Raw genomic sequence first — 25832 nt, forward strand, 5'->3', positions numbered from 1 at the left:
CGGGGCCTGGGATGACTCATAACTTCCCCCTCCAATCACTCCAAACTATTTCACCAGCAACAGGGGATGAGAGTAAATCCGTAGGCCCTCGGAGATTGAGGAATCCAGACTCATTAGTCATTACTCATCGTGGAGCTGGAGAGCCTGCGGATTTGGTTTCCTGAAAGTTTGTTGAGCTGTTACTTTGCTGAGAGCCTTCAATCAAACTGTGTCACAGTAAGCCCAACTACAATGCAATTCTGAAAGCCAGTCTGTCACAGGATAAAAGCGATAGACTTTCCAAACACAGTCATTCTCCCACGTTTCCTTGTACACAGTGAGCCGTTTTGAGAGTGACTCAAGTTGGCCGTGGATGTGCAGCGCTTGAGTGGTATGGTCTATCAAAAAATGTAAGCTAAACTCTCTGCGGTAGTTAAATGAGATGGGGACTCCAGGAATGAAGATATGTCGTGTAGAAGAAAAAAAGAGCATGAGAAAATGAGTCAGTGCTGAGACAATGCTGCTGATAGGCGGCGTGGTCCCACCACGGCAGTGCAGAATGTGATACAGTGTTGGGAAAAGCTATTAGCACAATAATTGGATCCGGCAATCTGGCTTGTTGGAGGATTCTATTTCTATCACTTCCTCTCGGGACGTCAGCAGTTTGCAGAATGTATCTCCGAGCCCAAGTTAAAGACTACAGTGGATAGGCAAGCACTGCTGGCCCCCTAGAGACAGAGAGGTGAGGACTAATATCCAACAGCTAGCGTGATATAGATGGCAGATTGGTAGATTCATATCGGAGTTCCCTCTTTATGCAAGGAAAGGTGAGAAACCAAGTGCTGGAAGGGTAAATGTTTTTTCTATTTTTTAAATGGAGTATCTGATGTTTGATGGCCCCTGGTAATGCTCTTATTATACATCAAACAGTACTAACTACATGACTTATGATACTGTGTAAAGATTACAGCCAGCGAACCTTTTTCAAATACAATTCAGTATACGGAAGCCATATGCCTAACGTCGATACCTTATTTCAAAATGTTCAGTTGAATCCAATTAATGAAGGACAAAGTACCAAAATGTGAACAGTTTGGAATAAGTGGAGATAATGTATGGAAACGCGCTTACCTGGGAGGTGCCCAATCGTGTCGAGTACAGTCCAACAGGGTGCCGACGTAGCTCTTGTTCCTCCAGGTCACATTCACCACCAGCATGCCTGTAGGAAAAGAACAAGTCTTAATTTGTCATTCATAAGAGTAACGAGACTACTATACATCATCTGGATTAATGATCTCACATTCACACCATAGTGACAAGACAGAATTTAACAGTTGCTCCATCATTAAGAATGACCTCACGTTGTATTCTTCAACTAACCGGGGCCACCGCAACTAACCGGGGCCACCGCAACTAACCGGGGCCACCGCAACAGCTCCCATTTAAATAGATCAGACAGAGGTTCCTGGGCATACTCCCAAAGCAGCCTCCCTATTATAACATTGTCAGTTCTCCATTACTGCTGTCTATTATAATGTTGTCAGTTCTCCATTACTGCTGTCTATTATAATGTTGTCAGTTCTCCATTACTGCTGTCTATTATAATGTTGTCAGTTCTCCATTACTGCTGTCTATTATAATGTTGTCAGTTCTCCATTACTGCTGTCTATTATAATGTTGTCAGTTCTCCATTACTGCTGTCTATTATAATGTTGTCAGTTCTCCATTACTGCTGTCTATTATAATGTTGTCAGTTCTCCATTACTGCAGTCTATTATAATGTTGTCAGTTCTCCATTACTGCAGTCTATTATAATGTTGTCAGTTCTCCATTACTGCTGTCTATTATAATGTTGTCAGTTCTCCATTACTGCTGTCTATTATAATGTTGTCAGTTCTCCATTACTGCTGTCTATTATAATGTTGTCAGTTCTCCATTACTGCTGTCTATTATAATGTTGTCAGTTCTCCATTACTGCTGTCTATTATAATGTTGTCAGTTCTCCATTACTGCTGTCTATTATAATGTTGTCAGTTCTCCATTACTGCTGTCTATTATAATGTTGTCAGTTCTCCATTACTGCTGTCTATTATAATGTTGTCAGTTCTCCATTACTGCTGTCTATTATAATGTTGTCAGTTCTCCATTACTGCTGTCTATTATAATGTTGTCAGTTCTCCATTACTGCTGTCTATTATAATGTTGTCAGTTCTCCATTACTGCTGTCTATTATAATGTTGTCAGTTCTCCATTACTGCTGTCTATTATAATGTTGTCAGTTCTCCATTACTGCTGTCTATTATAATGTTGTCAGTTCTCCATTACTGCTGTCTATTATAATGTTGTCAGTTCTCCATTACTGCTGTCTATTATGTTGTCAGTTCTCCATTACTGCTGTCTATTATAATGTTGTCAGTTCTCCATTACTGCAGTCTATTATAATGTTGTCAGTTCTCCATTACTGCAGTCTATTATAATGTTGTCAGTTCTCCATTACTGCAGTCTATTATAATGTTGTCAGTTCTCCATTACTGCTGTCTATTATAATGTTGTCAGTTCTCCATTACTGCTGTCTATTATAATGTTGTCAGTTCTCCATTACTGCTGTCTATTATAATGTTGTCAGTTCTACATTACTGCTGTCTATTATAATGTTGTCAGTTCTCCATTACTGCTGTCTATTATAATGTTGTCAGTTCTCCATTACTGCTGTCTATTATAATGTTGTCAGTTCTCCATTACTGCTGTCTATTATAATGTTGTCAGTTCTCCATTACTGCTGTCTATTATAATGTTGTCAGTTCTCCATTACTGCTGTCTATTATAATGTTGTCAGTTCTCCATTACTGCTGTCTATTATAATGTTGTCAGTTCTCCATTACTGCTGTCTATTATAATGTTGTCAGTTCTCCATTACTGCTGTCTACAATGTTGTCAGTTCTACATTACTGCTGTCTATTATAATGTTGTCAGTTCTCCATTACTGCTGTCTATTATAATGTTGTCAGTTCTACATTACTGCTGTCTATTATAATGTTGTCAGTTCTCCATTACTGCTGTCTATTATAATGTTGTCGGTTCTACATTACCACTGCAAGATGCTTCGGTAGCACCGATAGTTTTCTTATTTGTATTTTAAAAGATTTGCTGCCCTCCGTCTTGACTTTGTTACCAAGCATCAGACTTCACAGTGAGAAAAAGATTGTGCTATTACAGGGAAAAACACATATGAGGCCTTTGCTTTAGTGATGGCTCTGTAGTTCATATTCAGCCTGAGGGTGTAACGATCCAGCAGAGCTTAATGATTCTGCTAGGAGGCCTTAGCGGAGTGCCAGAGCAAAGATATTGTTAAATGAATGTCTGATGTTCTGGGCATCAGCAGCCAGCGCTGCAGGAGAGAAGCAGGAATATCCTCAACTGTTCTGGTATGTGGCTGACTGCGGCTGACTAGGGGGTTACTGTGTTGTCATTTCGCTGGCGTCAAGTTGGCATCACTCAGAACCACTAGTTTTTCTAGGCATGCATGACCAGGCTAGGAGATATATGACCTGGCACATTAAATCCAACTTTAGCTTGAGGTGAGATCATACAATAGCCAAAATCACACACTAGTGGAAATCACAGATCAGTTTGGAGAATACAAGATACACCAACACTGATAGGTTAAGTCTGCTACACCTCTCTCCAGAACTTTGTTACTCAATGACCACACATAAAATAATAAAATAAAAACATAACTGTTTAAGGCTGATCATAATATGACACAAACTTATCTAAAGCTGATGAGAATTTGTGACAGGTAAGTCATTTTTTTCGTTGACAAATTCAATAATAAAAACACCTACAAAAAAAGCATAGGGTTGCAGACGAGAGCAAGTAGTCTCCTGGTTTAAAAACAGCCTAGATTTATTAGCCCACAGCCCACCGCCCGGTGACCTCAGCATGCCATCTCAGCACTGCAGTAGAAACTGGAGTCTGTAGTGAAGTAACTTGTCTAATAGCACAAGAATGCTGGCTGGCAGCTTCCATTCCTGCACGTATTTTATTAGCTCAAGAAACCTCTTTCCCCCCCTCCTCTCCTTTTCCTGTGTCGAACCCTCTCCCCTCCATCTTCCCTAGTACAGGTCTCGTCTGTCTTTCTGCTGCAGGACTGCCTCTGGCACTGAAAGTGGTTGCCAGTTGGTGAGCGTATAAGGCATTTCTACATACGTTTACAGGAACCTGGTGACACTTGGCCACTGGCCCCGTCCTACTCCAGTCCAGATGGTAAACACTAGTGCTCACCCCCAGCCCTTGCTCTTTCAACTGGCACCAACTGGTAAGCATTGTAATGGGCCGGCCAGGCCATTGAGTTTGGCCTTGCGTGACGTTAGAGGGCTTATCCAGCACCTTTAACACCCTGCCCCCCCCCCTCTCGACAGACAAGCTAATGCAAAATGATACTGGCAGCCAATACTGGCTGAATAGGAAAAAGCAACTGAACAGCTATGTTGTCTTTGGCATTTTGTCAGCATTTAACTCACTCAGTGACTGTGCTGTGCTCCAATATTGGCAGAATTTGTATGCGCGTGTTAATACGTATTAAAAGCAACAAAAAATGTTGATCGAAATACTATCTGCTAAACTGTACAGCTAATCAGGTTAGGAAAGGGGTTTATTGTAGCCATGTCGGCGTACATATGGAAACATAACTTAATAATCACCAATGCACTCCTTGCCAAAATCCCAACGCCAATATCAGCAAACAAAGTCATCCTAGAACATAACAAATGAAGCAGATCATTTCAACAGTTCAGAAGGCAGTTAAACTGACAGGCTGAAATCCTCAAGGTGTTTGTAGCTTGATTATCGAGAAGAAGTGTGTTTGTGATCTCTCTCTGTGTAGTCTCTGGACTTGTTTGCAGTAAAGGGACCAGACAGGGTCAGTTAAAAAAAAACAAGGTTAACCCTTTCAAATGAGAGTTCAGTGGGGGAAGCAGGCAGAGACACCAGTGGCCCACCCTCCCCCTTTCACCCTCCACCCTCCCTCTCTCCCTCCACCATCTCTTCCTCCTCCCCCCTTTCCATCAACCTCATTAGGGTCGCCTGAGCCAAGTGATTGAAACCAACATTAATGAGAACGATTGGCCTGTATTTCACCTCTCATTTCCACTGGGCAACAAATAGCGCCCCTGTCCCTAAACCCTCCACCACTGGGCTCCTTGGTTCTTGTATACTACTAATGAATAAGACCCTAATGGCAGAGAATATCAGTCAGGAGGTTGCTCCTGGATGCATGGGTCAGCGGCTCCCAGGTCCCCACTGACACGTTTCATTAGGTTACTGGGAGCTCCATAATCAGCTCCCCTGCAGCTGGTCAAGCCTGCCGGCCACAGGGACACGGCTGACCCCTGAACCTCTCCTACTGAACACGCCTTTAGCCGCTTCTCAGCATTCTCCATCTCCGACTGTGATTATGAAGGTTTAAAGCAAATACAAGTCCTTCAGGTACCTCAGATTTCTCCTGCTCCACATGGATCAAAATGACTTTGGCCTTTACTCTGACCATTCCAATCAAAGGGGCAATCTGATATTTTCAACCTCTCCCTGACCGAATCTAATAACTACACGTTTCAAGCAGACCGCCACAGTCCCATGTCCAAGAAAGCAAAGGTAACATGCCTAAATGACTAAGCACTCACGTCGGTGGCCATGAAGTGCTTTGAAAGGCTGGTCATGGCTCACTAGACCCGCTCCAATTCACATACCGCCCCAACAGCTCCACAGATGATGCAATCTCAAACGCACTCCACACTGCCCTTTCCCACCTGGACTAAAGAAACACCTATGTGAGAATGCTATTCATTGACTACAGCTCAGCATTCAACACCATAGTGCCCTCTAATCTCATCACTAAGCTAAGGACCCTGAGACTGAACTCCTCCCTCTGCTACTGGATCCTGGACTTCCTGACGGGCTGCCCCCAGTTTTGTAAGGGTAGGCAACAACACATCTGCCACGCTGATCCTCAACATGGGATGCATGCTTAGTCCCCTCCTGTACTCCCTGTTCACCCACGACTGCGTGGCCAAACACGACTCCAACACCATCATTAAGTTTGCTGACAACAACGGTGGTAGGCCTGATCACCGACAACGATGAGACAGCCTGTAGGCAGGAGGTCAGAGACCTGGCAGTGTGTTGCCAGGTCAACAAACACATCTCAATGTAAGCAAGACAAAGGAGCTGATTGTGGACTATAGATTAAGGAGGGCCGAACAGGCCCCCATTGACATTGTGGTAGTGGAGTGGGTTGAGTTTCAAGATCCGTGGTGTCCGCATCACCAACAAACTATCATGGTCCAAACACACCAAGACATGTGAAGAGGGCACAACAAAGCCTTTTCCCCCTCAGAAGTCTGAAAAGATATGGCATGGGTCCCCAGATCCTCAAGAAGTTCTACAGCTGAACCGTCGAGAGCATACTGACTGGTTGCATCCCCGCCTGGTATGGCAACTGCTCGGCATACGACCGTAAGATGCTACAGAGGGTAGCCACCCAGACTATTTACACCCCCAACCCCACATCCCTTGTTTTTACAATGCTCATTGACTCGGTACTGGTACCCCCTGTATATAGCCTCGTTATTGCTATTTTATTGTGTTACTATTTATTTTATTATTTGTAAATCTTTACTTAACTCTATTTCTTGAACTGCAGGTTAAGGGCTTGTAAGAAAGCATTTCACGTAAGCTCTACACCGGTTGTATTCGGCGCATGTGACAAATCAAATGATTTCATTTGATATGCAGTTGAAACAACACCAAACTGGTCAGCCCGCCACTTGTTTTGCCCCTTTAAGGTTCAGAGATAATATGAGTTTGTTACAATCTCTTTAACTGCTACAAATGCAGCTAAGCCAAATGATCAATCATGGCATCATGTCACTGAAATAAGAGAAGGTTGAACACAAACGGTTTTATTTAAAGTTTCGGTTAAGAGAAAAGGTTGTGTAAATTGATTTAATAATCCTGCTAAAGCCCTCAGAAAAAGCTCAATCGTTCATACGTGCCGTACAATCAGCTGAGGTAATTATCACTGTGCACACACAGCGAGCGACTGATGTAAATATGCCTGCTAATAAGGTTTGTAAACCTCTACGTGTCCCTGTGGGGGTTAAAGCACTTTGCTCACACCAGCCATGTTGCCATGACAGCCTGGTTCATCAAGGGACTGTGGAGATAAGAGAGAACTCTGAGAAAAATGGTGTGGATACACATCAGTTAACTACAGGGGAATGATACAGGCATTGTGCTAATACTGGAGCTGGCATTAATGGTGTGCAACAAAAAGCTAGCTAGAAAGATTCAATTCATGTGTCATTTGAAATGGTGAAATACTTTGATGTGCGCAAGATGCATATCGAACTTAGTAGCATTCAAATTAAAATATGAGTCTCAATTTAAAGAACACATCAGTGGCTTTAGTTCTTGTGCTGTCAATGTCTGAAAGCATACTAGTAACATTGATTTCCCATCAGCCACCATACATTAAAATCAGAGTGGAAGTTGAAATCCAAGGCTTGTTTCATCATGCATTGTCTCACATCGGGTGATGAAGGGTTAATAGATACATACGTTTCTATTGGGCGCTGTGTGTGTAACACATCCTCCAACTATGACCTCAGTTCAACATTTGATTAACTTGCCGTTTTAACATTTTCACCAGAAAAGCTAAGTCTAAAAGGTCATATTTTTCCATGGTTTGGGTGATATCCGGGTTATTTGTGAGCATTTCACATGGTTATAATGTTGTTAGCAGAAAAACGTTTTTCTCCTGAAAATGAGCTCCTGTTGGGTCTTATTGTGTGTAAGTCATTCTGTACGAATGTGCACTCAACATTCTGAAAGCAACATACAGGAGAGGATAAATTGATAACATTTCCTGTTTGACATTTCTATTGAATGTACATGATAAATTACTTCTGGAGCGGCACTGAACAAAGAAAATACTGATGTATTGGTTAAATCTCAAGGTTCAAGTCCAAAACTTCCAACTTTCCATCTCTTTATGATAAATGAATGGGGAGGGGGGAGGGTCGAGTTTGTCAAAAGAACATTAGTCAAATGGTAGTTGTGGTGTGTAACATGGTATCTCTTAATGACTTCAGTGGTCAGGGGCCATCTGGCTCCTCTATTGCTTTTACATCAAGTCTATTGGAGTGGGTTAAGGTTGCGGTCTATTGGAGTGGGTTAAGGTTGCGGTCTATTGGAGTGGGTTAAGGTTGCGGTCTATTGGAGTGGGTTAAGGTTGCGGTCTATTGGAGTGGGTTAAGGTTGCGGTCTATTGGAGTGGGTTAAGGTTGCGGTCTATTGGAGTGGGTTAAGGTTGCAGTCTATTGGAGTGGGTTAAGGTTGCGGTCTATTGGAGTGGGTTAAGGTTGCAGTCTATTGGAGTGGGTTAAGGTTGCGGTCTATTGGAGTGGGTTAAGGTTGCGGTCTATTGGAGTGGGTTAAGGTTGCGGTCTATTGGAGTGGGTTAAGGTTGCGGTCTATTGGAGTGGGTTAAGGTTGCGGTCTATTGGAGTGGGTTAAGGTTGCGGTCTATTGGAGTGGGTTAAGGTTGCGGTCTATTGGAGTGGGTTAAGGTTGCGGTCTATTGGAGTGGGTTAAGGTTGCGGTCTATTGGAGTGGGTTAAGGTTGCGGTCTATTGGAGTGGGTTAAGGTTGCGGTCTATTGGAGTGGGTTAAGGTTGCGGTCTATTGGAGTGGGTTAAGGTTGCGGTCTATTGGAGTGGGTTAAGGTTGCGGTCTATTGGAGTGGGTTAAGGTTGCGGTCTATTGGAGTGGGTTAAGGTTGCGGTCTATTGGAGTGGGTTAAGGTTGCGGTCTATTGGAGTGGGTTAAGGTTGCGGTCTATTGGAGTGGGTTAAGGTTGCGGTCTATTGGAGTGGGTTAAGGTTGCGGTCTATTGGAGTGGGTTAAGGTTGCGGTCTATTGGAGTGGGTTAAGGTTGCGGTCTATTGGAGTGGGTTAAGGTTGCGGTCTATTGGAGTGGGTTAAGGTTGCGGTCTATTGGAGTGGGTTAAGGTTGCGGTCTATTGGAGTGGGTTAAGGTTGCGGTCTATTGGAGTGGGTTAAGGTTGCGGTCTATTGGAGTGGGTTAAGGTTGCGGTCTATTGGAGTGGGTTAAGGTTGCGGTCTATTGGAGTGGGTTAAGGTTGCGGTCTATTGGAGTGGGTTAAGGTTGCGGTCTATTGGAGTGGGTTAAGGTTGCGGTCTATTGGAGTGGGTTAAGGTTGCGGTCTATTGGAGTGGGTTAAGGTTGCGTCTATTGGAGTGGGTTAAGGTTGCGGTCTATTGGAGTGGGTTAAGGTTGCGGTCTATTGGAGTGGGTTAAGGTTGCGGTCTATTGGAGTGGGTTAAGGTGGCGGTCTATTGGAGTGTATGGAAGATCGCAGTTGTCAGCCAGAAAGAATGGGCCTGCCCTCTGGACAGCATGGAATTTCAATTCCAAATGTGTCTTGTGTGGTGAGCTGCAAGCAGCACTCGGGAAATTGGCCACTTTGACAATTGGACAAAGACCATTGATATGAAGTGAAGACTACAGAAAGGAGGAAGGAGGTGGAGGGAAGGAGGTGAAGGGAGGGAGGTGAAGGGAGAAAGTCAAGGCTCAATTGAACATCCATTTAATTCTTCCATTCTTCCTGACATGTCCTCCTCTACTGTTAAAACAAGAGTTAGATTTTTCCCTCTCCCCTTCTTCCTCGCTGGCCAGTGTAGACAGCTACGGGCCCCCTGTCAATGTTTGCTCCGGTACATCAAGGACATAGCACTGAGCAAGCTCAACGAGAGCAAGGCGTCACCCCTTTACAAAAACATTTCAATGAAGCCTTTGACAGGTGGGGGTGATGAAAAGAGTAAGACAGCATGGCCGGCAGTGAGCTCCAGAACCCAGAGGACCTTTCATACAACATGCTTCCTCCAAACACTGACAAGTCAGCACTGCTTAAAAGACTTCTCCAAATGTTTATATGATAATATCCGTTTTGTAGCGACCTATTTTTCTGCTACAATGCCAAATAACTACGGCAGCTAAAGCTAACAGTCTTAATCCTCCAATGATGTAAATGTATAAACAATCCAGGAAACATTTTTCCCAATCAGCCTGTATTATTGATCTATTAAGGCATAGTGCCTGTGTGACCGCTAGGGGAATAGCCTGCTGTGTGTGGAGAGAGAAAGAGAGGTTGACAGGGGTAAAACAGCTTCGGCGTGGGCTGCAGCGTTGGCTGGGAATCAGATGTGTTCCCTGGCCCTCGGAGCGAGAGGCTTTCTGGGCCGCACTTCAAGAGCAATAAACTTTCCTACGATTTTCAGAGCTGACATTTTGGAAGTATCAGCGGCGTGCGAGGCCTGGGAAGGTTGGCCCAGGGCACTGCAGTGGAGACCCTAGCCTGTCACCATATCCACGCTGAGGGATGTGTGTCAGAGCTCAGCCTTAAAATACCATTCCTGCTCCTCCCTTGGTCTTCATTTCCTGCACTGCAAGCCAGCCGACTCAAACACCTCCATGCCAGACTCTCCTTCTCTCTTTTCGCCTCTCTCATGTTCAGGGTTGAATGTGTCAGAGGGTGGAGACTGCACAAGCTCCTTCACATGGGTGAAAAGCTAATTGATTCACATACGGATGCATAACTTACCTTTTAAAAGGTGGTCATTTGGAGGTCAAATTTATCTACGTTGTTACCTTTAAGCGCATATTACATTGGATAAATCATTCATGGTGAGACTAGACATAATATCAGAAGCCTGGGGAAAAGGTGAATCCGGCAGGGCATGTTTTTTTGGGACTAGATTCTTATTTTTTTCCCTCCACCTCAACCACCCTTCTTTTCTCTGGAGCGCTTCATTCCGGCGAGGTGCAGACGTTTAACTGGTGTCTGTTGTTCATTGACTCCCACAAAGGCAAAAGGCAGAGGTGAAAATGCAGCTGTTGTGCGGCATGCTAAACAAGCTACATGCTCGCCACACTGCATGCCTGAGCAGCTCCATGTGAGAGTTGCCATGCAGGAGGAGGCAGAACTGCTTAACATCACAGCTAATCACACTGTTCTCTGATTGGCTCTGGGGCTCTGCGGAGCGTTGCTCTGCTCATGCCTAGGTTTACTAATTTGGTTCCCATGTGTTAAGTTGTCTGTTTTTAAGTCTCTCTCGGTGGAGAAGGGGAACATAGAGCCTTGAAAAGGAACTGAGTAACTGGGCTCCGATTAAACCCTAGCCAATAGGTTGTTGTTCAACTGTGGATAAAACTAGCATAGGAGAATCTATGCTATTATAAAAGAAAATGTGTTCTTATCAATCTTACCTGACTAAATAAAAAAGGTACAATTTTTTTTAAACAAACACAAATAAATGTAGAGATGTGTTACAAGCTATGGGGAGGTGTTTTAAAGTGCTTTTATCTATGTGATCTCTACCAGATGACTTGTTTGTTCCACTCACTGTCCACCCACACAGGGTGTCACTGAGATATAGATCTGTCCACTTCAGAGAGACAAAACACTGGCTTCAAAGCGAGGGGATATGCATTCCGGCAACCCCAAATGTTTCTCCAGCACCGGGGACCATAACAACAGTCTACACCTGCAGAACAGAGTGCTTCTCCTCCCAATCCCCCCGCTCTGAAACCACTGACCCCCTCCTCCCTGCTCTGAAACCACTGACCCCCTCCCACCTGCTCCCTGCTCTGAAACCACTGACCCCCTCCCACCTCCTCCCTGCTCTGAAACCACTGACCCCCTCCCACCTCCTCCCCGCTCTGAAACCACTGACCCCCTCCCACCTCCTCCCCGCTCTGAAACCACTGACCCCCTCCCACCTCCTCCCTGCTCTGAAACCACTGACCCCCTCCCACCTCCTCTGAAACCACTGACCCCCTCCCACCTCCTCCCTGCTCTGAAACCACTGACCCCCCTCCCACCTCCCCCCGCTCTGAAACCACTGACCCCCTCCCACCTCCTCCCTGCTCTGAAACCACTGACCCCCTCCCACCTGCTCCCTGCTCTGAAACCACTGACCCCCTCCCACCTCCTCCCTGCTCTGAAACCACTGACCCCCTCCCACCTCCTCTGAAACCACTGACCCCCTCCCACCTCCTCCCTGCTCTGAAACCACTGACTCCCTCCCACCTCCTCCCGCTCTGAAACCACTGACTCCCTCCCACCTCCTCCCGCTCTGAAACCACTGACCTCCTCCCACCTCCTCCCTGCTCTGAAACCACTGACTCCCTCCCACCTCCCCCCGCTCTGAAACCACTGACCCCCTCCCACCTCCTCCCTGCTCTGAAACCACTGACCCCCTCCCACCTGCTCCCTGCTCTGAAACCACTGACCCGCTCCCACCTCCTCCCTGCTCTGAAACCACTGACCCCCTCCCACCTCCTCTGAAACCACTGACCCCCTCCCACCTCCTCCCTGCTCTGAAACCACTGACTCCCTCCCACCTCCTCCCGCTCTGAAACCACTGACTCCCTCCCACCTCCTCCCTGCTCTGAAACCACTGACCCCCTCCCCCACCGTCTCCCTGCTCTGAAACCACTGACCCGCTCCCACCTCCTCCCTGCTCTGAAACCACTGACCCCCTCCCACCTCCTCTGAAACCACTGACCCCCTCCCACCTCCTCCCTGCTCTGAAACCACTGACTCCCTCCCACCTCCTCCCCCACCTGCTCCCTGCTCTGAAACCACTGACCCGCTCCCACCTCCTCCCTGCTCTGAAACCACTGACCCCCTCCCACCTCCTCTGAAACCACTGACCCCCTCCCACCTCCTCCCTGCTCTGAAACCACTGACTCCCTCCCACCTCCTCCCGCTCTGAAACCACTGACTCCCTCCCACCTCCTCCCTGCTCTGAAACCACTGACCCCCTCCCACCGTCTCCCTGCTCTGAAACCACTGACCCGCTCCCACCTCCTCCCTGCTCTGAAACCACTGACCCCCTCCCACCTCCTCTGAAACCACTGACCCCCTCCCACCTCCTCCCTGCTCTGAAACCACTGACTCCCTCCCACCTCCTCCCGCTCTGAAACTACTGACCTCCTCCCACCTCCTCCCTGCTCTGAAACCACTGACTCCCTCCCACCTCCTCCCGCTCTGAAACCACTGACCCCCTCCCACCTGCTCCCCGCTCTGAAACCACTGACCCCCTCCCACCTGCTCCCCGCTCTGAAACCACTGACCCCCTCCCACCGTCTCCCTGCTCTGAAACCACTGACCACCTCCCACCTGCTCCCTCCTCTGAAACCACTGACCCCCTCCCACCTCCTCTGAAACCACTGACCCCCTCCCACCTGCTCCCTGCTCTGAAACCACTGACCCCCTCCCAACTCCTCTGAAACCACTGACCCCCTCCCACCTCCTCCCCACTCTGAAACCACTGACCCCCTCCCACCTCTGAAACCACTGAGCCCCTCCCCACCTCCTCCCCCGCTCTGAAACCTCCCACCTCCTCCCTGAGCCCAGCAGAGTGGAATCACATTAGCACACTGGGGTCTATCAACCACTACCAAACAGCCCCCAGGGAGAGCGAGCCAAACAGCCCCCAGGGAGAGCGAGCCAAACAGCCCCCAGGGAGAGCGAGCCAAACAGCCCCCAGGGAGAGCGAGCCAAACAGCCCCCAGGGAGAGCGAGCCAAACAGCCCCCAGGGAGAGCGAGCCAAACAGCCCCCAGGGAGAGCGAGCCAAACAGCCCCCAGGGAGAGCGAGCCAAACAGCACTCATAGTAGGTGCTGGCTGGGTGGCTTGCAGCCACAGACATGTCACTAACAGATGTAGTAGCCTTGTCTGGAGCCGCCTCTTCAACCTCCCAACAACCTCCCTGACCCGGCAGTCGCTTTCTCTTCCCTTGCTGGGAGACCGAGTCAGGGGGCAGCTGGCTGTGTGCTCTCCCTGAGGCTGGAGCCGCCATAGAGGACTGGGATGAACAAGACCCAGTGCCCACGGCTGGAGCCGCCATAGAGGACTGGGATGAACAAGACCCAGTGACCCACGGCTGGAGCCGCCATGGAGGACTGGGATGAACAAGACCCAGTGCCCACGGCTGGAGCCGCCATGGAGGACTGGGATGAACAAGACCCAGTGCCCACGGCTGGAGCCGCCATAGAGGACTGGGATGAACAAGACCCAGTGCCCACGGCTGGAGCCGCCATAGAGGACTGGGATGAACAAGACCCAGTGCCCACGGCTGGAGCCGCCATAGAGGACTGGGATGAACAAGACCCAGTGCCCACGGCTGGAGCCGCCATGGAGGACTGGGAATGTTGATGAGGCGGCGGCCTTTATATTCAGTGGCTTAGAACGGGCGCATCGACTGTGGCTGTGTGGGCGATTTGTACCCCGCATGCCTACTGAGCGATTGAACATGCACCGCTTTGAAGATTAGGTGTTTGCATTATTTTGCATGTGTGACAGAAGATTAGGGGAAGTTATTCAGGCCCTGTAAACTGGGTCTGCTGGTGATACACATTTAAAATGGAATGAATGTATAGCATGTGTGTGATCAAAGAAGTAGTGTTTCACTCAGACCGACGTTGTGGGAGAGATGCCAATGGCCTACTACCCATCAGGCAGAGTTGAAAAGAATTCTGGCTTTGTGTTGCCAGGGGTTCTGTTGAGTATGGATTAGAGGTTGACCGATTATGATTTTTCAACGCCGATGCCGATTATTGGAGGACCCAAAAAAAAACGCCGATGCCGATTAATCGGCCGATTTTTAGACTGTGTTTGTAATAATGACAATTACAACAATACTGAATGAACACTTATTTTAACTTAATATAATACACCAATAAAATAAATGTAGCCTCAAATAAATAATGAAACATGTTCAATTTGGTTTAAATAATGCAAAAACAAAGTGTTGGAGAAGAAAGTAAAAGTGCAATATGTGCCATGTAAGAAAGCTAACGTTTAAGTTCCTTGCTCAGAACATGAGAACATATGAAAGCTGGTGGTTCCTTTTATCATGAGTCTTCAATATTCCCAGGTAAGAAGTTTTAGGTTGTAGTTATTATAGGAATTATAGGACTATTTCTCTCTATACGATTTGTATTTCATATACATTTGACTATTGGATGTTCTTATAGGCACTTTAGTATTGCCAGTGTAACAGTATAGCTTCCGTCCCTCTCCTCGCTCCTACCTGGGCTTGAACCAGGAACACATCGACAACAGCCACCCTCGATGCAGTTGATAGGCTTGAAGTCATAAACAGCGCAATGCTTGAAGCATTGCGAAGAGCTGCTGGCAAAATGCACGAAAGTGCTGTTTGAATGAATGCTTACGAGCCTGCTGGTGCCTACCACCACTCAGTCAGACTGCTCTATCAAATCATAGACTTAATTATAATATAATAAACATACAGAAATACGAGCCTTTGGTCATTAATATGGTCAAATCTGGAAACTATCATCACGAAAACAAAACGTTTTTTTTCTTTCAGTGAAATACGGAACCGTTCCGTATTTTATCTAACGGGTGGCATCCCCAAGTCTAAATATTCCTGTTACATTGCACAACCTTCAATATCACGGCTGCCTTTGTTAGGAAGAAATAGTCTTCACACAGTTCGCAACGAGCCAGGCGGCCCAAACTGCTGCATATACCCTGACTCTGTTGCAAGAGATGACACATTTTCCATAGTTAATAGAAATTCATGTTAGCAGGCAATATTAACTAAATATGCAGGTTTAAAAATATATACTTGTGTATTGATTTTAAGAAAGACATTGATGTTTATGGTTAGGTACACGGAGCAATGACAGTCCTTTTTCGCGAATGCGCACCGCATCGATTATATGCAACACAGGACTGGCTAGAAAAAGTAGTAATATCATCAAACATGTGTAGTTAACTAGTGATTATGATTGATTGATTATTTTTTATAAGATAAGTTTAATGCTAGCTAGCAACTTACCTTGGCTTCTTACTGCATTCGCGTAACAGGCAGGCTCCTCGTGGAGTGCAATGTAAAGCAGGTGGTTAGAGCGTTGGACTAGTTAATTGTAAGGTTGAATCCCCGAGCTGACAAGGTAAAAATCTGTCATTCTACACCTGAACAAGGCAGTTAACCCACCATTCCTAGTCCGCCATTGAAAATAAGAATGTGTTCTTAACTGACTTGCCTAGTTAAATAAAGGTGTATAAAAATAAAATATCGGCAAATCGGTGTCCAAAAATACCGATTACCGATTGTTATGAAAACTTGAAATCGGCCATTCCGATTAATCGGTCGACCTCTAGTATGGATATTAACAAATTATTAAGCCATCTAGGAACTGTCCATCTTTCTATCCAGGAAGATCCCATCTACCTGCCAAGTGCCAACTACTGCTAAAATTGGCCGAATTGTGTAACACGGAATATAAGAGGCCAAGCCCGTCCACAGTTAGGCCAACCCTGCCCACAGTTAGGCCAAACCCGCCCACAGTTGTGTGATTTCATTGACAAAGCAGCTTCACCAGTCATGGTTTGAGTCAGGAGACCTTCAATAGGTCAGTCTTTGCAGCATAACATGAACCTTTAGGCAAATTCCTGAGAAAGCTAGTTATTATAGTCCCACAACAGACCTTGAACTTTGACCTCAGTGGAAGGCTTGAATGAACCAATGTTAGAGGTGATGCACGTCTTTACCCGTGGGCAGAGTAAAACAAGTGCTTTCTGTTATCTTCAAGGCCCAGACTGAACAAAACGTGTTGAGGCCCAATAAAACACAGCTGTTCTGTCTGTTCAAAAGGAACACCAGTGGCAACAATTGTCGGGCTATGCAGGGGCTAATGTTAGCCTACTCACCGTCTTCGGTCTCTTGCCACACAATGCCCTCCAGGTTGACGCTAGTCCCGGGCTCGCAGGGACCAAGGCAATCGGGCTCCGTTGCCAGGGACGCGTCTGATGTGTTGGACGCCACCGAGCGAGTGCGCACCATTATCTGCTCACACGGGGACGCGATGTTGTCCCCCACGGCGGCCAGGAGGTGGAGGGGGGGAGGGGCCGGTGTGGAGACAGGAGATTCCATCTGCAAGAGAGAAGGGGAAGACACACGAGACACATCACTTAAAAAGCTCTGTATACAGCAGCAGATACTGTGTGGGAGGGGATGCCACAGAGAGGAAGTGCGTCTCAACGCATGGGAGACATCCAGGAATGCCTTGATGTAAACTGATGCCTTGATTAGTCAAAGGGTGGTTGTTGTGTGGACTTGGCCCCTCTCTCCCTCTCCTTCCTCTCTCTGCTCCACCACCATGATTAGCAGACAGGAAGGCATTGAACTGCTTCAATCCCAACCACTGGAGGTCAGAGAAGGAGAGAGAGACTGGTGTTAAGCACTCTCCCTCCTCTGGTCTCCCTCTCGTCTCTCCCGCTCTTCTCTTGCAACACAGATCTGGCACCACATCTCATGGACTGATCATCACTCATTCAGCCAGATCTGACACCGCATCATCTCATGGACTGATCATCACGAATTCAGCCAGATCTGACACGGCATCATCTCATGGACTGATCATCACGAATTCAGCCAGATCTGACACCGCATCATCTCATGGACTGATCATTACTAGAGAGAGATACCGCGCGAGAGAGATACCGCGCGAGAGAGATACCGCGCGAGAGAGATACTGGCTGATTTAAGCTCCATGGTGACACTGAGATCAGTGCTCATTAATTCAAGGAAGTCAACATTAGAGTGCTTCAAAATGATTAGCTCTGATCTGCGTGAGGAACAGGGCACAGCCAAACACGGTGCATTAATTGGGCATAAACCACTCCCTGCTCCAATTTATTTTTTGCAAATGCAGGATCCAATTAGGCTTGAGTAAATAACAATTGACATGCAGCTTATAGGCCTATTGACCACATGAATAATGTTTAAATACAACACTTTGCCTGCCACCCCTGGGCATTTCCATGTAAAAGGACCCATGAGAATCAACATGAGAAGTTCATAGGAGCATATTAAATTGGGTGTAAAATGAAAGCTAAGAGTGCATCTTTTGGGGAAATTAAGGATAGATACATTTTACAACTATATTCCATCACAATTTTTGGGGGCAGAAGTAAAGGCTTTGATTTGTGGATAAACATCTACCAGAAAATGTCTTAAGGTGTCAGAAATACAATCCACCACAATAACGTTGACGTAAACACCACAGCAAAATAATACCACACATTTCATTTGAGAAATGTTTTACTTTCTGTAAGTTTAAGAAATATTGCCTTCTGCCTTGTGATTCCGTTACCTAAAACCCAGATATCTCCTCACATGAGGAGGATAATTAAAGTTCACAGGAGTAACAAGTATTACTGACATTTTATTTATAAATATTGAAATGATTTAAAAACTTGTAATTCTGTTATTAACATACTGTTATGTTCAGCTCATAGCTCTTTCTGTTGGTCAAACCAAGAGTATTAAAACAGGCAGACTGCTCTCTCTCTCTCCACTTAAATGTCACCTCTCCCAGCTCTTACTGACACCTACCCCTCCCGTTCCATTAACTGAAACCAGCATCCTCAGCCACTGAGCACCGACCGACACCGGACGTCCATGGACGTAGAAAAGTAGTTGAAATTTGGTCAGTCCACCCTGGCCTTGATGTTAATGTCCACAGACGTGACTGGACCAAATCTGAACTTATCGTTGACGTATGTTTCACAAGTTTGGATAGCACAGTACAATGAGTAGGTTACAGTACAATACAACAAAAGAAGAGTACAGCACAGTATATTGTAATGTACTATACAGAAGTCCACTGTAATCTACTATTCTGTATTGTACTGCACTGTACTCTACTGTGATGTCCAAACTTGTAAAACAGAGAATGACATTCATATCCATACTGATGCATTTCTGTGTAGTATAGATCAGGGACCCATGATGTAATTATGGTACCAGATATAAATCCACTTCACTTAGTGTAGTTCAATAACCAAAATATATATTTTTTTTAAACTAAAAGGTGCAATGTCATAGCTGACTACCAATTATATCTGCAGACATCTTTGAATCTTAATCTAGAACAGAAGTTTTTGGAAAACATGGTCGCATAAAAACCCGGGGTGAGATTAGTTACCAGAGTTTGCATCTGCACAGTTCTTCCACTGAATTTGGTTGTGTACATTTTTCAGGGTAACATTTTTAACAGTAATCCTTGTGCACACAGTTGTATGGTTTGTTAAACTTAGAAAGCAATGGTTGTTTGGCATACAATACCAGTCAAAAGTTTGGACACCTACTCATTCAAGGGTTTCTTTATTTTTACTATTTTCTACATTGTATAATAATAGTGAAGACATCAAAACTATGAAATAACACATATGGAATCAGGTAGTAACCAAAAAGTGTTAAATCAGAATATATTTGAGATTCTTCAAAGTAGCCACCCTTTGCATTGATGACAGCTTTGCACACTCTTGGCATTCTCTCAACTAGCTTCATGAGGTAGTAACCTGTAATGCATTTCAATTAACAGGTGTCCCAAGTTAAAAGTTAATTTGTGGAATTTCTTTTAATGCGTTTGAGCCAATCAGTTGTGTTGCGACAAGGTAGGGGTGGTATTCAGAAGATAGCCCTACTGGTAAAAGACCAAGTCCATATTATGGCAAGAGCAGCTCAAATAATCAAAGAGAAATGACAGTATCATTAATTTAAGACATGGTCAGTCAATACGGAAAATATCAAGAACTTTTAATGTTTCTTCAAGTGCAGTCGCAAAAAACATCAAGTACTATGACGAAACTGGCTCTCATGAGGACCACCACAGGAAAGGAAGACCCAGAGTTACCTCTGCTGCAGATGATAAGTTCATTAGAGTTAACTGCACTTCAGATTCCAGGCCAAATAAATGCTTCAGAGTTCAAGTAACAGGCACATCTCAACATCAACTGTTCAGAGGAGACTGTGTGAATCAGGCCTTCATGGTCAAATTGCTGCAGAGAAACCACTACTAAAGTGGAAGAGAAGAAGAGACTTGCTTGGGCCAAGAAACACGAGCCATGGACATTAGACCGGTGGAAATCTGTCCTTTGGTCTGATGACTCCAAATTCTTTGATTTTTGCTTCCAACCGCAGTGTCTTAGTTAAACGAAGAGAAGTTGAACAGATGATCTCTGCATGTGTGGTTCCCACCGTGAAGCATGGAGGAGGTGGTGTGATGGTGCTTTGCTGGTGACACAGTCTGATTTATTTTGAATTCAAGGCACACATAATCAGCATGGCTACCACAGCATACTGCATCAATACACCATCCCATCTGGTTTGTGCTTAGTGGGACTATTTGTTTTTCAACAGGGCAATGACCCAAAACACACCTCCAGGCTGTGTAAGGGCTATTTGACCAAGAAGGAGAGTGATGGAGTGCTGCATCAGATGACCTAGCCTCCACAATCACCTGACCTCAACCCAATTGAGACGGTTTGAGATGAGTTGGACCGCAGAGTGAAGGAAAAGCAGCCAACACGTGCTCAGCATATGTGGGAACTCCTTCAAGACTTTTGGAAAAGCATTTCTCATGAAGCTAGTTAACCTGTTGGGGCTAGGGGGCAGTATTTGCACGGCCGGATAAAAAACGTACCCGATTTAAACTGGTTACTACTCTTGCCCAGAAACGAGAATATGCATATAATTAGTAGATTTGGATAGAACACACTCTAAAGTTTCTAAAACTGTTTGAATGGGGTCTGTGAGTATAACAGAACTCATATGGCAGGCCAAAACCTGAGAAGATTCCATACAGGAAGTGCCCTGTCTGACAATTTGTTCTCCTTCTGTGGCATCTCTATCGAAAATACAACATCTCTGCTGTAACGTGACATTTTCTAAGGCTTCCATTGGCTCTCAGAAGGCGCCAGAAAGTGGAATGACGTCTCTCCTGTCTCTGGGCGAAAAACAGCAGGAGATTTTGTGAGTGGTCAGGCTGGGAACAGTGACAGCCTTTGAATGAATACAACGTCGCCCGGTTGGAATATTATCGCTATTTTACGAGAAATATTGCATAAAAATAGATTTTAAAAACAGCGTTTGACATGCTTCGAAGTACGGTAATGGAATATTTTGAAATGTTTTGTCACGAAATGCGCTCGCGCGTCACCCTTCGGATACTGACCTGAACGCACGAACAAAACGGAGGTATTTGAATATAACTATGGATTATTTGGAACCAAAACAACATTTGTTGTTGAAGTAGAAGTTCTGGGAGTGCATTCTGACGAAGAACAGCAAAGGTAATCCAATTTTTCTTACAGTAAATCTGAGTTTGGTGAGGGCGAAACTTGGTGGGTGTCAAATTAGCTAGCCGTGATGGCCGAGCTATGTACTCAGAATATTGCAAAATGTGCTTTCGCCGAAAAGCTATTTTAAAATCTGACACCGCGATTGCATAAAGGAGTTCTGTATCTATAATTCTTAAAATAATTATGTATTTTGTGAACGTTAATCGTGAGTAATTTAGTAAATTCACCGGAAGTTTGCAGTGGGTATGCTAGTTCTGAACATCACATGCTAATGTAAAAAGCTGGTTTGTGATATAAATATGAACTTGCTTGAACAAAACATGCATGTATTGTATAACATAATGTCCTAGGAGTGTCATCTGATGAAGATCAAAGGTTAGTGCTGCATTTAGCTGTGGTTTTGGTTTTTGTGACATATATGCTTGCTTTGAAAATGGCTGTGTGATTATTTTTGGCAGGGTACTCTCCTGACATAATCTAATGTTTTGCGTTCGCTGTAAAGCCTTTTTGAAATCGGACAATGTGGTTAGATTAACGAGAGTCTTGTCTTTAAAACGGTGTAAAATAGTCATATGTTTGAGAAATTGAAGTTATAGCATTTTTGAGGTATTTGTATTTCGCGCCACGCGATTCCACTAGCTGTTGACTAGGGTGGGACGCAAACGTCCCACCTTGCCCAGGGAGGTTAACCTCTATGGGACCGGCGGGACGAATTCGTCCCACCTACGTAACATCCACTGCCAGCCTGTGGCGCGATTTTCAAAATCTTCAAAATCCTATTACTTCAATTTCTCAAACATATGACTATTTTACAGCCATTTAAAGATAAGACTCTCGTTAATCTAACCACACTGTCCGATTTCAAAAAGGCTTTACAACGAAAGCAAAACATTAGATTATGTCAGCAGAGTACCAAGCCAGAAATAATCAGACACCCATTTTTCAAGCCAGCATATAATGTCACCAAAACCCAGAAGACAGCTAAATGCAGCACTCACCTTTGATGATCTTCATCAGATGACAACCCTAGGACATTATGTTATACAATACATGCATGTTTTGTTCAATCAAGTTCATATTTATATCAAAAACCAGCTTTTTACATTAGCATGTGACGTTCAGAACTAGCATACCCCCCGCAAACTTACGGGGAATTCGCTAACATTTTACTAAATTACTCACGATAAACGTTCACAAAAAGCATAACAATTATTTTAAGAATTATAGATACAGACCTCCTCTATGCACTCGATATGTCCGATTTTAAAATAGCTTTTTGGTGAAAGCACATTTTGCAATATTCTAAGTATATAGCCCAGGCATCACGGGCTCGCTATTTAGACACCCGGCAAGTTTAGCACTCACCATAATCATATTTACTATTATAAAAATGTCATTACCTTTTGTTGTCTTCGTCAGAATGCACACCCAGGACGTCTACTTCAATAACAAATGTTGGTTTGGTCCAAAATAATCCATCGTTATATCCGAATAGCGGCGTTTTGTTCGTGCGTTCCAGACACTATCCGAAATACTAAAGAAGTGTCGCGCGCTTGGCGCAATTCCTGACAATAAAATTCAAAGTATTCAATTGCCGTACGTCGAAGCATGTCAACCGCTGTTTAAAATCAATTTTTACGTCATTTTTCTCGTAGAAAAGCGGTAAAATTCCGACAGGGAATCTCCTTTTCGGCAAACAGAGGAAAAAATCCCAAAGGCGGGGGCGGTCGGGGTCACGCGCATAAGCTAGTGTCTCTTGATGGGCCACTTGAGAAAGGCGATAATGTGTTTCAGCCTGGGGCTGGAATGACGACATTCTGTTTTTTCCCGGGCTCTGAGCGCCTATGGACGACGTGGGAAGTGTCACGTTAGAGCAGAGATCCTTAGTAAATGATAGAGATGGCAAAGAAGTTCCAGAAATGGTCAGACAGGCCACTTCCTGTAAAGGAATCTCTCAGGTTTTGACCTGCCATTTGAGTTCTGTTATACTCACAGACACCATTCAAACAGTTTTAGAAAATTTAGGGTGTTTTCTATCCATATGTAATAAGTATATGCATATTCTAGTTACTGAGTAGGAGTGGTAACCAGATTAAATCGGGTATGTTTTTTATCCAGCCGTGTCAATGCTGCCCCCTAGCCCTAACAGGTTAAGAGAATGCCAAGAGTGTGCAATGCTGCCATCAAGGCAAAGGGTGGCTACTTTGAAGAAACTCAAATATAAAATATATTTTGATTTGTTTAATACTTTTTTGGTTACTACATGATTCCATATGTGTTATTTCGTAGTTTTTGTCTTCATTATTATACAATGTAGAAAATAGTAAAACTAAAGAAAAACCCTTGAATGAGTAGTTGTCCAAACTTTAACCGGAACCGTGTGACAATGTGGCCAGAACCGTGTGACAGAATGCAGCCTGAATACACCATCATTCCAGTTTGATCTCTAGGTATATTTGTGGGGAGACAATATATGTAAATTTTTTCTACTGTAAAAGATATGAATCTTTCCAAAATGGCTTTCGAAATGCGCTTTAAAGGCAATTTCTCCCTACTAGCCTCCGAAAGGTATTTGTTCACTCCCTGGGAAAGAGGAGCTAGCAAATTAATGTGGCGGCGAGCTGCGGTGAGAGGGGCCTAATGACATCGTAATCACTCTGTGTCAGTTTATGATGCATGACGTGGCCAAACTGTGGCTGCAGTGTGCTGAGTGAATGGGACAGGACAGGTAATCAGCCTGCTGTCAACCGGTTCTGTTCCTGGGCCTTATGGAGACACAGTGAGCCAGCAGACAAGCCTACACAAAGAACCCGATCCTCAAAGTGAAAGCCATGTAAAGAGAGACGCAAACAGAACAGAACACAACTCTTCTAATGCACTTTGCTTCTCAAACCACGTTTCCAGACAGGAATTACAGAATCAGGCTTGTCCTGAAACTTTCTGCAGAATATTATTATTTTCTACACTGCAGTCCACTCATTGCTCATTCTTGATTTCTAGATCGCTAGATGGAATGTAAATAAACAAGCGGGCTACAACAGAGGGTTAAAAGAAACTACCCTGGAGAGAATCGGCCGCTCTTCCTCGATCATATTTCCTTTGTAAATTGGAGGCAAGTATGATCACAAGTTGGGCTGTGACTTATTTTACAGCCTCCTTTAGATCCCTGGGAAACGAATGAGACCGTCGTGGTGGCATGGAAACAACATTAGAAACAACAGGGTGATGATGACAGGTTAAGTGTCCAGGAAGTGTTGAATTAAAGGGATTCCCCAGATGGCAACCACTAAGCATCAGTAGGAGAGGCCTTTTGTTCACCACAAGGTCTCAGAGAGCTCCTTTAAGATGCTGGGAGCGGAGGCCTCAACAGAAGCTCCTTTAAGACGCTGGGAGCGGAGGCCTCAACAGAAGCTCCTTTAAGACGCTGGGAGCGGAGGCCTCAACAGAAGGCTCCTTTAAGATGCTGGGAGCGGAGGCCTCAACAGAAGGCTCCTTTAAGATGCTGGGAGCTGAGGCCTCAACAGAAGGCTCCTTTAAGATGCTGGGAGCTGAGGCCTCAACAGAAGCTCCTTTAAGACGCTGGGAGCGGAGGCCTCAACAGAAGGCTCCTTTAAGATGCTGGGAGCTGAGGCCTCAACAGAAGGCTCCTTTAAGATGCTGGGAGCTGAGGCCTCAACAGAAGGCTCCTTTAAGATGCTGGGAGCTGAGGCCTCAACAGAAGGCTCCTTTAAGATGCTGGGAGCTGGGGCCTCAACAGAAGGCTCCTTTAAGATGCTGGGAGCTGAGGCCTCAACAGAAGGCTCCTTTAAGATGCTGGGAGCTGAGGCCTCAACAGAAGGCTCCTTTAAGATGCTGGGAGCTGAGGCCTCAACAGAAGGCTCCTTTAAGATGCTGGGAGCTGAGGCCTCAACAGAAGGCTCCTTTAAGATGCTGGGAGCTGAGGCCTCAACAGAAGCTCCTTTCAGACGCTGGGAGCGGAGGCCTCAACAGAAGGCTCCTTTAAGATGCTGGGAGCTGAGGCCTCAACAGAAGGCTCCTTTAAGACGCTGGGAGCGGAGGCCTCAACAGAAGGCTCCTTTAAGATGCTGGGAGCTGAGGCCTCAACAGAAGGCTCCTTTAAGACGCTGGGAGCTGAGGCCTCAACAGAAGGCTCCTTTAAGACGCTGGGAGCTGAGGCCTCAACAGAAGGCTCCTTTAAGACGCTGGGAGCTGAGGCCTCAACAGAAGGCTCCTTTAAGACGCTGGGAGCGGAGGCCTCAACAGAAGGCTCCTTTAAGATGCTGGGAGCTGAGGCCTCAACAGAAGGCTCCTTTAAGATGCTGGGAGCTGAGGCCTCAACAGAAGGCTCCTTTAAGATGCTGGGAGCGGAGGCCTCAACAGAAGGCTCCTTTAAGATGCTGGGAGCTGAGGCCTCAACAGAAGGCTCCTTTAAGATGCTGGGAGCTGAGGCCTCAACAGAAGGCTCCTTTAAGATGCTGGGAGCTGAGGCCTCAACAGAAGGCTCCTTTAAGATGCTGGGAGCGGAGGCCTCAACAGAAGGCTCCTTTAAGATGCTGGGAGCTGAGGCCTCAACAGAAGGCTCCTTTA

General features: G+C 45.5%; 1 protein-coding gene across 3 annotated transcripts in view; it reads right to left on the bottom strand.

The window, feature by feature from the left end:
* LOC106587856 (zinc finger protein 609) overlaps positions 1-25832 on the bottom strand; it is a 99116-nt gene that overhangs the window by 8041 nt on the left and 65243 nt on the right. For all 3 annotated transcript variants that reach the window (XM_045689548.2, XM_045689547.2, XM_045689546.2), the window contains 2 exons: positions 16809-17031; positions 1111-1198 (listed from right to left, as the gene is read on the bottom strand). In XM_045689548.2, coding sequence (XP_045545504.2) covers positions 1111-1198; positions 16809-17031 — 311 coding nt within the window. The remainder of the gene's footprint in view (positions 1-1110; positions 1199-16808; positions 17032-25832) is intronic.

Source organism: Salmo salar, chromosome 11 (genome assembly GCF_965601325.2).
Source record: "Salmo salar chromosome 11, fSalSal1, whole genome shotgun sequence".
Lineage (NCBI taxonomy): Eukaryota > Metazoa > Chordata > Actinopteri > Salmoniformes > Salmonidae > Salmo > Salmo salar.